The sequence below is a fragment of the Hevea brasiliensis genome, chromosome 6 (assembly GCF_030052815.1).
Source record: "Hevea brasiliensis isolate MT/VB/25A 57/8 chromosome 6, ASM3005281v1, whole genome shotgun sequence".
NCBI classification, from domain to species: Eukaryota; Viridiplantae; Streptophyta; class Magnoliopsida; order Malpighiales; family Euphorbiaceae; genus Hevea; species Hevea brasiliensis.
The window spans coordinates 99,476,538-99,489,408 of record NC_079498.1 but is presented as its reverse complement, the minus strand read 5'-3'; the positions used below and the strand labels follow the sequence as shown (position 1 = coordinate 99,489,408).

At 26.2% G+C, this 12,871-nt stretch overlaps 1 protein-coding gene across 1 annotated transcript; it reads left to right on the top strand.

The window, feature by feature from the left end:
* The first annotated feature begins 7,701 nt into the window (after nt 1-7,701).
* LOC110641228 (cinnamoyl-CoA reductase 1) lies at nt 7,702-12,425 on the top strand. The gene is made up of 5 exons (XM_021792871.2): nt 7,702-7,987; nt 8,081-8,235; nt 8,669-8,854; nt 9,248-9,600; nt 11,979-12,425. Exons 1-5 carry the CDS (start codon nt 7,849-7,851, stop codon nt 12,160-12,162), a joined length of 1,017 nt encoding a protein of 338 aa, XP_021648563.2. The 5' UTR covers nt 7,702-7,848; the 3' UTR covers nt 12,163-12,425.
* The last annotated feature ends 446 nt before the right edge of the window (nt 12,426-12,871 follow it).

Sequence of the window (12,871 nt, the reverse complement as noted above, 5' to 3'; positions counted from 1 at the left end):
TATAATTTGTTCATTTTCTTCTCCTTTGAAAAAAAAAAAAAAAAACTAATACCCATTGGAATCAAACTATTACACTCTGAAGCAAAAAATCCCAAATGTGGAAACTTGCTCTATGCAACTGCCAATTTTTTTTTTATTTAAAAATAATTTATTTAAAATTAAATAATTTACTTTTTATAATTTACTTCTGACAATGTCATCGCATTTTAAGAGAAGAATTCAAAGTTGAATCCTTGAAGAGGATTCTAAAAGTATTAATATTTTATAAAATAAAAATATAAAATTATTTGATAAATATAAAAAAATTATTCACCGACTAATCTAATTCAAAAAAGGCAACTTACATATTGAGGTCGTTTAATTTATTTATTAATATTATTATCAAGGGCTACCTTTTACTTTTTATTTATTTAATTATTTTTACTGTAGTTGTGTTGAATTCATTGTAATAACATTTTGACACATGGAGAATCAGCAACATCTGATGATAAGATGATTCATCATTTTATCATTTTTTTATGACTTCACCCGTGAAAATATATATATATATATATAGATATATATATATAGATATATATATATATATATATATATATATATATATTTTACCAACATCATATCATGAGTCAATAGGTTGGTAAAAATAATAAAAAATTTTATATTTTTTAAATAAAATTAAATATTTTATTTTTGTAATAAATCTCTCTAATAAAAGTAAATTTAATTTAATAAATTAAAAGATATTTGTGATTTATTATTAAAAAAATAAATAAATACCTTAAATATAATTTTTCTTAATTTTATATACTTCTAAAATAAGGAAAAAATTTTCTACATGATGAATTAAAAATGGTTGCTAACAAATTTTATTGGCTCCTTCCAAAGGAATTGGTATGTGTGAGTGTATATACACAAAAAAATAAGCATGCAAATGGAAAATAATAATTAGAGTTGTTAAATTAGTCATTCTCGTTAGGTTAATCAATATTCAAATATTTTTATATAAATTTTCTACTATTTATACGACTTTAATATTAATATTTTTATAATTAAAAAATGATATTATAATTATGCCATAATGATGTCACATATACAATTAATACAGTCGGTGGAAATAGTCAGAAGAATTGAGCTTGAAAACCATCAACCGATTTCTATAGTTTGATTTCTGAAACCATTTTGTCAAACTCAAAAATGAAGAGTATATTGACTTAATCATTGATATGGTGTGATGGGCAGTAGGTGTGGGGATGACTTGCTCTTCTTCTAGACAAATTTTGTTTGGTTGTTATTTTACTTACTAATGAAATGTCTATAGAAACATAGAACGCAGAAACGAAAAGGCCTCATGCATAGATTGAAGCCACCGAGAAATTGGAAAAATGACGAGGAACTTGACCTGTGACTTGCCAGAGGAGATAATCTTATGTAATTCAAACATCACCCATTATTCACTATACCAATTGAACTTCCAAAGTTTAATGCTAATTAGTGATAGTGAGTCCTTCACCACCAAATTAATAATAATAATAATAATAATAATAATAATAATAATAATAATAATAATAATAATAATAATAATAAATGAAACGGGGGAATTCTTTAGTAAAAAATTTCCAACATGAAAAACCACTAGAAGAAAAAGGTTATTATTTGTCAAAAAATCTGGAGATGTCTATACTTCAGAATGATAAGTCATATGACTTCATAATGCTTTAAAATAATTAATTAAAAATATAATTTAAGAAAATAAAAAAATAATTTATTAATCAACTTATTTTAAAATTTAAATTTAAATGGTATCACAAGTAATTTTTATCTGTCATCCCTCAATTTTAAGAGATATTTTACTTTCGTCCTTTATCTTCATAATATTATCATAAAATCCATAAAATTTGAAAATGTTATAATAAAATTTCTAAACTTCAAAAATATTACACTATAATTCCTCTCATTATAATTTAGTTAGATTTTCAGTAAATTACTTACATGATAGTGTCATATGTCAAAAAAATAAAATAAAAAAGAAAAACACTACGTAAAAAGTGGTTAGTGAGAGGTATTATAGGTTGGACAGGAATGAGTAAGGATAAAGGAAAGAAAGTCTGACTTGTGAGAAGAAATTATGTCAAAAGAGCTGTAATAGTAATTTCTTTTTTTCCTTTATTTTAATTTTTAACAGCGTAGCGTTACCAAATAAGCATCTTGTAGGAAAATTGATCGATTTTGACATAAAGAATTTTAGGGTGACATTTTTAAAATTAAAAGATTTTATGATAATAAATTAAATATGAGGGGCGGAAATGAAATATCCTCAAAGTGGAGGGACAACCGATAAAAATTACCCATTCTTTGAGATATTTATCTTCAAAGATAAGGTCTGATGCATGGGAAAGAGATGTATGTATCCTCTACTTAAATCTCCATTTTCTATTATCTCTTTTTAGCAGCTAGCTAACTGCATTTGCTTCTGTTCATATTTCATATGACTAGCTCTCTCTTTCAGTCTTTCTTTAATATTATATATCTACATCCCTAGTCCATATCTATGAATTGAAACTTGTGAACAATAATCAATTATTCAATTAGCTAGAAGAACCAACAAATTTTCAAATATTTTATGTGAAAAAGTGAAATTCTTTTAATTTTTTTTAATTCCAGGAAAAAAAAAATGCTGAGGAAACTGCCATGTATAGACTTGGAAAATTTGTGCACAACCAAATTGAGTTGAAATTATTGAAAATATATACTTTTAAATGTAGCCATGTTTTGTTAATTAATTGAAATGATTGAATATAGAAATAAGGACCATGTTAAAATTGTCACAGTTTTAATAGTGGTTCATTTTTATCACTGATCTATGTGTGTGTATTTTATCTATTAACAAAAAGAAATAATTGAATACAAATATATTGTTTTATTTTTCATTATTCAACTTTCTATAGCTCTTTTTTTCCCCAGTTTGTGTAGCTCATTAAAAAAAAATGAAAAATACAAAACATGAATATTAGAAAAATAAATATATTCTTAATAATGGTCATTTAATTACAATTTAAATAGAATTTTAGGTTAAAGTTAAGTTTTTGTTTTGTCATAATAAGTAAGGGTTTTGGAATGAAATTTATGTCTGCATTTTGAATATGAATGCAAAGGTGCAGAAAAATGGATAATTAATGAGAGGGATCAAATGATTCACAAATGGAGGTTATTAATTAGCTTTATTTGCGTGCATGAGTAACATATATATATATATATATATATATATATATATATATATATATATAAGAAAGCTGAGTCTTAAAAATGCCTTTATAAGAGTGTGTCATCTAACTTAAAAGTGTACTTAAAATATTGTCATGTGGCAGTATATCTTTTATGGTTATTTTTATAATTTTTATATAAAAAATCAATTTATCATATTAAATATAGTATTTTATTTACTAAAATCTTATCTCACACAAAAATATAATAACTATATAATTTTTTTTACCACATTTTTAGAGAATTTTAATTTTTTAAAATTTATTATTTCAGATGTTATAAAACTACATCCATCTTGTTATAAATCTCTAAAAATCAAAATTTTAATTAAATTTTCGTATATATATATATATATTCTCGGTTGAAATTTAAGATTGTGACCTTGCAAATTCGAAATACTCTCTAGGATGGCAAAAGTTCCTAAAACCGACCTAGCCCGCACCAAACTTGATCAAAATTTTCCAACCCTTTTTGATCTTGATTTGTGTGGGGCGAGAACGAGAAGACTTTCTTCCAGCTTTGAAACCCTGTAACCCGCTCCGCATAGTAATATATTATTTTTTATTAAAAAATAATTTTTTTATATATTTATATATTTAAATATTATAATTTTAACAAAATATATAAATATATTATTGAAATAATGTGTAAAACTTATATTTCTAATTATATTTTATTTTTTAATAAATAAATTTATATTATATACTAATAAATTAAAATAAAAAAAATTAAAAAAAATTCCATAAATAAATTTATATTATATACTAATAAATTAAAATGAAAAAAATTTAAAAAAAATTCCATAGGAAAACTTGCCTCGCCCCCCCAACCCAACGGGGAATGCTCACTCGATCTCGAACTCTTGTAGAGTGAGGGTAGAAGAAGTGATCCGTGCCCCCGACTCGCCCTATTGCTATTCCTAATACTCCCTAAATAATTAAGCAACTAATGATAAAAGCACTCTTAAATATCTTAAAAATACTTGATCTGACTTAATTTAATAATTAAAAAATATATTACTTACTTTACAGATTAAATTCGAGTATTCATCTTATTCCTTTAAAAATAAACTCTCCAAAATGTATTTGATAAGATTTATATAAAATCGAAAAGATTTTGCCACTCCAACATATCTACAACCAGTTGGGACTTTAGAAATTAAGTTGACTGAAAAAAAAAAACATATATTAATTCTTTTATAATTAATTTTAATTAAAATTAAAATTTAAGATTTCATAATCGTAAATACATATTTAGGCAATGGCGCGTCACATACGCTAAAGTGAGGTCAAATTTCTCACTATTTTTTTTCATATATATTATACATAATTAACTTATTTTGATCCCACAAAATTAAAATTTTTAACCTATAAAATAGTTAAAAATTAAAAAAAAAATGAGTATCCAAAAGGTCAAATGGGAAAAGAAATAATTTATTCAGTGTCTTCTCTGTCACTCTCTACCACTTTCTCCTTTTATTTCTTTATCTTAATTTCCTCTGTTTCTACTTGATTCTTATCATTCCATAATAATAATAATAATAATAATAATAATAATAATAATAATAATAATATTCAACACAATCCAACAAAGATTTGTTGAGTTTTGTTGATTTTAATTGAAAATTAGTTTGTGAATATGAATTGGATAAACAGTTAAAATTTCTCATTGTTTATTACATGGATATTGTTTATTTTACTTTATTAGTATAAATTTTAATAAATTAAATATGTAGAAATTATTTTAATACATTTAGTTTGATGTCAACCTAATATCTATCAGAATTTTTATTTAATTTCAACTCATTTAGTTTGATATCATTCTAATATAACTGCACCTATTTTTTTTAAAAAATTAAATTTAATTATGAAAAATATTTTATTTTTTAGTTAATAGATAAATTTTTTACCAAAAGAAAGCCCTTGTTGCAAATAAACTAATGGACAACAAAATAAATAAAAAATTTCAAAAATAATTTTATGTAAAAATTGACTTAAAAAGTCTTTATAATAATTCGACATTAACTCTATTGATTAAAGCTTCTGACTCCATCACTTAATACTATTGAACTAAAATTTATCAGTCATATGAATATTAACGTTAATGTTGTTTTTCTTCCTTTTCAATTTTTGAAAGAAGAAAAGACACAAAAGAGAGAAAATAAATGGACTACAAATATGGTGTTTTGAAAAATGAGAAAAATAATATAATATAATATAATATATTTAGTAGAAAATTAATATATTTATAATTTTATTATAATATTTCGTCAAAATTATTACATTAATAGTCTAAAGAGTTAGATATATCAAATTTGAAATTCTGCAGGAATGATGATGATTGTAATGATGATGGAAACCAAGCAAGGTAGACCAGATAGAGCTAATTATATGTATTATTTATGTTCCTTTCTCATTTTAATATTAAGGGTTTATTTTTCTTTATAATGCTCTCCTAGTATTTTTTTTTAATTTAATGTTATAATTTGAAAATTATATACGCCTCTAAAAATTGGTGTAATATATTTTTAATCCTTTCTTCTTTCAAAATTGATATAAAAAGCTAAAACGTTCATTTATTTAGGATCCGTTTAGTGTGTTATTGTATGTTTTTTGTTTTTTATTTTTTTAAAATCTAAAAATTGTTTATAATTTTTCTTTTATGTTTTCTGAAATCTATTTTTTCAAGAATTTTCTTAAGTTTCCCATGTGACTAGAAAAATAAATAAGAATATTTATATTTTTTACAAATTCAAAAATAAATAAATTTTAGAATTAAAAGCAATATTAATTATAATAACATATTGATTTCTTTATATGATTTTAAAAAAATTATTAAAAATAAAGAATAATGGAAAGAATAATTTAAAGGTAAATTATAATTTAGTTCTTAAACCTATAATCTAGTTTTTGTAGTTTTAAAATTAATTAATTTAATTTTTGATATTTTAATAAATCTTTAAGTTAGTATTTGTGTGATTAGAATCTCAATCAAATTATTATTAATTTTTAAAAAAATGATTAAAATGCTCTTAATTTTATTTTTAATCTGAAAATAATTTAATCTTAGAGGTTTTATTTTATAAACAATTTTCATAGATTTAACATAATCTATAATTTAATTTTTATAATTTTAAATCCAGCAATTTAGCTATTGACATTTTAATAAAATTATAAATTAGTCCCTACCGCTAAAATCACCATTAATTTCTTATTAAATTTGGCAAAAAATAACTAAAATGGTTTTAACTCTATTTTCAATAAAAAAATAATTTAGTATCTAATATTTTATTTTATTAATAATTTGTGTATAGGCTCATATTTTATTTTTCTTTCTTTTATATATAATAATACAATATAATATGTGAAAGTACTATAAATTGAAAAGTATAATCATTTAATATTTATATATTATTAAAGTAACAATGACATAGAATTTTACAAAATTATAAGGACTTATTTGTAAATAGTTATAATATTTAAAGATCAATTTATAAAATATATGGATGATTTTATAATTACTAAAATTTTAAGAACTCTAAAGTAATTAATCTTTATTTTTAATAATTATAATTTAAATTTAAAATTTAATGGGATCTGAAATTTAAAAATATAGGAATTAAATTATTAATAAAATAAAATTTCATATATTAAAATTATTAATAAAATAAAATAAAATATCAGGATTAAAGTAAACACTTTTATTATAATTAATAATAACTTAATTGAAATTCTAATGGTAATGATTAATTTATAAATTTATTAAAATATCAAAGGCTAAATTACTTAATTTTAAAACTATATAAATTAAGTTATAAGTTTAAATAAAATTAAGAAATTAACATTAATTTCGCTGTTAACTAAACCAAAAAGTCTAGCTTAGCTTGGTGCAAAGGCTAAACACCTCTAAAAATTGATGTATTACACTTTCGTTGCTTATCTTATTTCAAAATTGGTGTAAAACGGTAAGATGATCATTTATTTAATTAACTTAGCATTAATTCTGCTTTTAATTAAATAAATAATTCTAGTATGATTTGATGCTACGGCTAAATACATATGGCTAAATACATCTGTCAATCAGGGAGTAATTTAATTAATTTTTTTTTTATTTTTAAGATATAAAAAGTAAAAAAAATTTAAATTCAAATTTCATCAATTATTTATTTTAAAATAATTTATTTTTTATAATAAATAAAGAAATGATTATCTTTTATTATACAATTATAAAGTGAAAAATAATTATGAGTTTTAATTTTCTTAATATAAAATTAAAAGTAAATAATAATAATAATTATAATAATAAAAAGAAGAAGAAGATAAAAGAGCAGAGAATTAATCAATTAAATTAATCAATCAATTAAATGATTAATTTAATCTCCCTCCCTCGGTTCCTATATCTATTGGCAAGAGACAAAACAGGGCGGGGTAGGTGAGCGCGGTAAGCTCTTTCTTCTCCTTATAAATCACCAACAGAGGCACTTGCTTTGCTCGTGCCAGTGCCTACCTTCCATTCTAAAAAACGCTTCCCTCCATCTCAACAACTTCTCTATCCTCCTTCTTTCCGCCCAAACCCTACACCACAACCATGCCTGCTGATACCTTTTCACTCTCTGGCTGTGGCCAAACCGTCTGCGTCACCGGTGCCGGTGGCTTCATCGCTTCTTGGATCGTTCAGTTGCTTCTTGAGAGAGGTTATACCGTTAAGGGAACTATGCGGAACCCAGGTTTGATTCTTGTGTTTTTGGATATAAAGAATTTTTTTCTACTAATTGGGTTTTATTCTTCTTCTTATTATTATTATTTTGTTCTTGTGATAGATGATCCGAAGAATGCTCATTTGAGAGAGCTTGAAGGTGCGCAGGAGAGATTAACTCTATGCAAAGCTGATCTTCTTGATTATGAGAGTCTTAGAGAGGCCATTATGGGGTGTGATGGAGTTTTCCACACTGCTTCTCCTGTCACTGATGATCCAGTAAGTTGTTTTTGTTCTTAAACTCCTGTTTGGATGCCAGGAAAGCGTTTGGAAATTATTATTTTTAAAAACAAAAAACAAAATGGACATTACCCCTACCCGAACCAACTTTACCTTTGGATTGCCATCACCAAATCGTCTATGCTTTGATGGGTCCCTTACAGAATAATAATTATCGTCACCTTACGTTTTGCATCAGTGGCCCACTTTACCTAATACTTCTCTTTATTTTTGTTAAAGGTATTCTCGCATTAATCCTCTCTCCATGCCTGAAAGTTCTCTTTCTATACCATTAAAATTTTCCATTTCATTTTCTTAATCGGAAAAATAATGGATCAATGAAAAAAAAAAAAAATTTTAATATTGCATATTAGACCAAAATGAATTAGATGATTTTGTTCATGAATGATGAGGAATGATTTTAATATTGAAGGAACAAATGGTGGAGCCAGCAGTGAATGGGACAAAAAATGTGATCATAGCAGCTGCAGAAGCCAAAGTTCGTCGAGTTGTGTTCACGTCTTCAATCGGTGCTGTTTATATGGATCCCAATAGGAACCCTGATGTTGTTGTGGATGAATCTTGCTGGAGTGACCTCGACTTCTGCAAGACTACTAAGGTTTATTAATTTAGTATTATATTAGTATTAATTAACATCTATTTGCTTAATGATTAACATTATATGGTCAAGAATTAATTTGAACTCTGTTTCCGTTGAATGAGTAATCTTTTCTTTCTAATTCAAGTAGAATATGTATATATGGTCAAGCATTGATAGCAAAGGTAACTTGTATTGACTGGTTTGAGATTTGGGATTTGCCAAGAAATTCCTGAACATACTAGAGGAGTTGTTGACCAAATCTAGCCAGGTCAATGAAATTTTAATTGCTAATTAAATAGCATTTTCATTTTTTAATTGAGGTTGGCTACCCATTTGTAGTTGAATTTTTTATTTAATTGTTTGGATACATAGGAAACAAAAACTAAGTTTTGGTGAAAATTTTGATTGCAGAACTGGTACTGCTATGGAAAGGCGGTGGCGGAGCAAGCAGCGTGGGACGTGGCCAAGGAGAAAAGGGTGGACCTAGTGGCGGTGAATCCAGTGTTGGTGCTTGGACCACTGCTGCAATCCACTGTGAATGCCAGCATTATTCACATCCTCAAGTACCTAACTGGTTCAGCCAAGACCTATGCCAATTCTGTTCAAGCTTACGTGCACGTTAAGGATGTGGCACTTGCCCACATTCTTGTCTATGAAACGCCCTCTGCCTCTGGCCGATATCTCTGCGCCGAGAGCGTCCTCCACCGTGGAGAGGTGGTGGAAATTCTTGCCAAGTTCTTCCCAGAGTATCCCATCCCCACCAGGTAAAGTTCTCTCAATCTTATTGTGAATAATGATGGACCCCATATGTATATATATATTTTTTTCTTTTGGCTTCACTGCGATAAGATACCTTTTGCTTTAATTAAAATTTCTTGTAAAATTAAGAAATTACGAAAAAAAAAAGTAGTTTATAATTTAATATTAAGATTTAAGTCCCAATCAATCAAACGGAGTGAAATGACTTGCCAACTAATAATCAAGCCACAAATGAAGAAATTAGTGGTAGGATTGTTAGGACCTCAAGTGGCATACCCTCAAGTCACAATATGATAAGGATTCGATTCCTAATTTATGTTTATGGCTCTCCGCTGCTTTCAACTTTCTAATCAGATTCCATACCGTTAGTGTTAAGCCACTACTTAATTTAAAAGTTTAAACTTGTAGATGAGAGTTTCAAAAATAGTTTTATCTCTATTATATCCCTACATGCAAAAACCCATTAAGCTTAATGCCTGAATAAACACATATTCACTTTGCCTTATGCTGAAATATTTAACTAACAAAGGCTCTGATATCATGTGAAGAAATTACTCATCCTAAAAGTTTAAACTTGTAAATGAGGGTTCCAAGAATAGTTCTATTAGAGATCTGAGAAGTCCAAAGTGTCTAGAGATATGAGTTTTATGAAAGAACACATTCATAAACTTGACACCACATTCAACTTAAAACTTTAAGGATATGTGTTTTTCCCATTTATATGTCTCTTACTCATCCTATATATTTTTTTTTATGTGAGAATTTCACACTTATGTATTTCTAACAATCTCCCTATCAAGCACATTGGGTTTGTTGGGTCTATTATCCTCAAATGGAAGCCTTTTTTTTATTTATTTTTTTAAAACTTAAACTTGTAGACGAGAGTTCTAAGAATAGTTATCTATTAGTTGGCACTTGATTATGACAATATTATCAATAAATGTGGATCATATTGCATTGATATTTGACTAATTTCTTAGAAAAAAATATTAAAAAAAGTCTTGATTCTAAATTTGTTAAGAAAAATATAGAAAATATTTGGAGGGATTTCCTCTTGGTATTAGGGGTCAACTGAAGTAATGTATCTAGTTCTATACATTGACCTTGTAAGTATGCTAACAAGTTAGGTGATAATTCATTTATTTAACCAACAAATTAGGTAATAATGCAGCACATGTATACTAAAAAAAGAAATTAAAAATAATAATAGTTAAAAAAGGACTTTCTTGTTTCTTCTACAGTTTGATTTTATAGTCTTGTTTATATAAATTTGATTAGCGATTATAGAAACTTATCCATTTAGAACATTAAGCAATAGGAAATATGGTAATTTACCAATGAGTTTAAGTTTAATGATATTAGGACACTATGAGGTCTTAAGTTAGAATCTATGATAATTTTAAATCAAATAGAAATTTAATTTAGAGTTTTGATAATTTTTTTAAAGATTTAATAGTCGACAACAGGACATTGAAAAATCTAAACTTGACATTTTGGGTTGATTTCTAGCATCAGCCATTACGCATTGAAAGTTGGAAGCTGAGGAAAAAACAAATAGAAAGCATTGAATAAGGCAAATGCATTTAAGTAGTGTTGCACCTTTTGTTTTCGTAGGGTGGTGGGGCAGTTGTTGTATCCACTTTGACTTATTATAAATCTCACCTACAAGGCCTAGGATAGGAATTTATTATCAAACCCATAATAAAACAACACTTGGAATCATTTTAATTAATGAAAAATCCAAGAAGATTAAAAAAAAAAAAAATAGTGGTTCTAAGGTGTCCTTGACCTACTCCAATGTCATTGTCATAAGTGAAGCTTGGAGGTCTTCTTTAACCAACCTTTTCCCATGTCTCCTGGTCAAGGAGATTTAATATACAAGTTACTTTTTTACAAGTAAGGTTAATGCTTGTTAAAGCTAGAGGATAAAATTAGGATGAACTTAAATTCAAATTAAAATTTAGGGTTATAATCATTTTGAATTTTGTTAGTGAAATTAAATTGTGGGTTAGATTTTGAAAAAAAAAATCTGATTAAAATATACCTTCTTTACAAAATTTAATTTTTAAATTAAAATTTGAGCTGATTGAGTTAAATTTAAAGCAAATATAAATGTGTTATAAATTGTTTCAGATCAATTGAATTTGAATGAGTCAAAATTTATTATCTTTGATTGAAACATTAGAGAAATCATATGAATATTCCTTTAGTTGGGTGACTAGGGTTGACACTTGGGCAGAAACATTAATATAGCCAACATGTTCCAATAGAATTAATCATTATCCCTCACAATTAAGTCTTTTATTTTATATATAAAGAAAATAAATTCCAATTTAATTCATGGAATTTGGTAGCTGAAATTTTGTGTGTGAAATGATTGCAGGTGTTCAGATGAGAAGAACCCAAGAGCAAAACCATACAAATTCTCCAACCAAAAGCTTAAGGAACTTGGCTTGGAATTTACACCAGTGAAGCAATGCCTATATGAAACTGTTAAGAGCTTGCAGGAAAGGGGTCACCTTCCTATCCCAAAACAGCCAGAAGACTCCATCAGGATTCAATCCTAAAGGCTTCCTTTTGCTTGCATCTATGCTACCATTACACCCCAACTGGTGGCACTGGTCTATAAAACTAGAGAACAAGTTCCAAAGTACTAAAAGCAGAAATTTGTAATGTGCAACTGTTTGTCATTTGTATCCGAATCACCCCTTTTTTTTTATCTTTCTTGAATTATTCCAAACTATCCTTTTAAACAGTTGCGTGTTCTGATTATGTATTCTAATGAATGTTATGATGCCTAATACATTAGTCTTTGATTCCAATTAATAAATTTCCCAACTGCTATCTCTTAAGACAAATGAATTTTAAATTAATAAAGTGTTGATCTCAATATCTGAAAGCCTCATAGCTCATAGCATGGTGACAAAATCACCTGTGAGGCTTAATTTCATCACCTTGACGAGTGAAGAACCCCAAACCATCTCAAAACTCTTCATGAGCTTTAGTTTAATAAATAAATAAAACATAAAAAAGAAATCATATATTAAATCAGGGGATGAGTGTGACATGGTGGAGTATCCTGCCCAATAAGTTGGGATGTCATTTCAATATTGGTGTTCGTTTGTTCTTACGCCATTTTCATGTTTGCCAGTAAGGTTCTTTAGCCTATATATATATATATATATATATATATATATATATATATGCTGGCTTTTGTTTAAAAAGGTATGAATAAATTATTTTCTCATGTACCAAACTTTTTAAAAGAATTAAAAA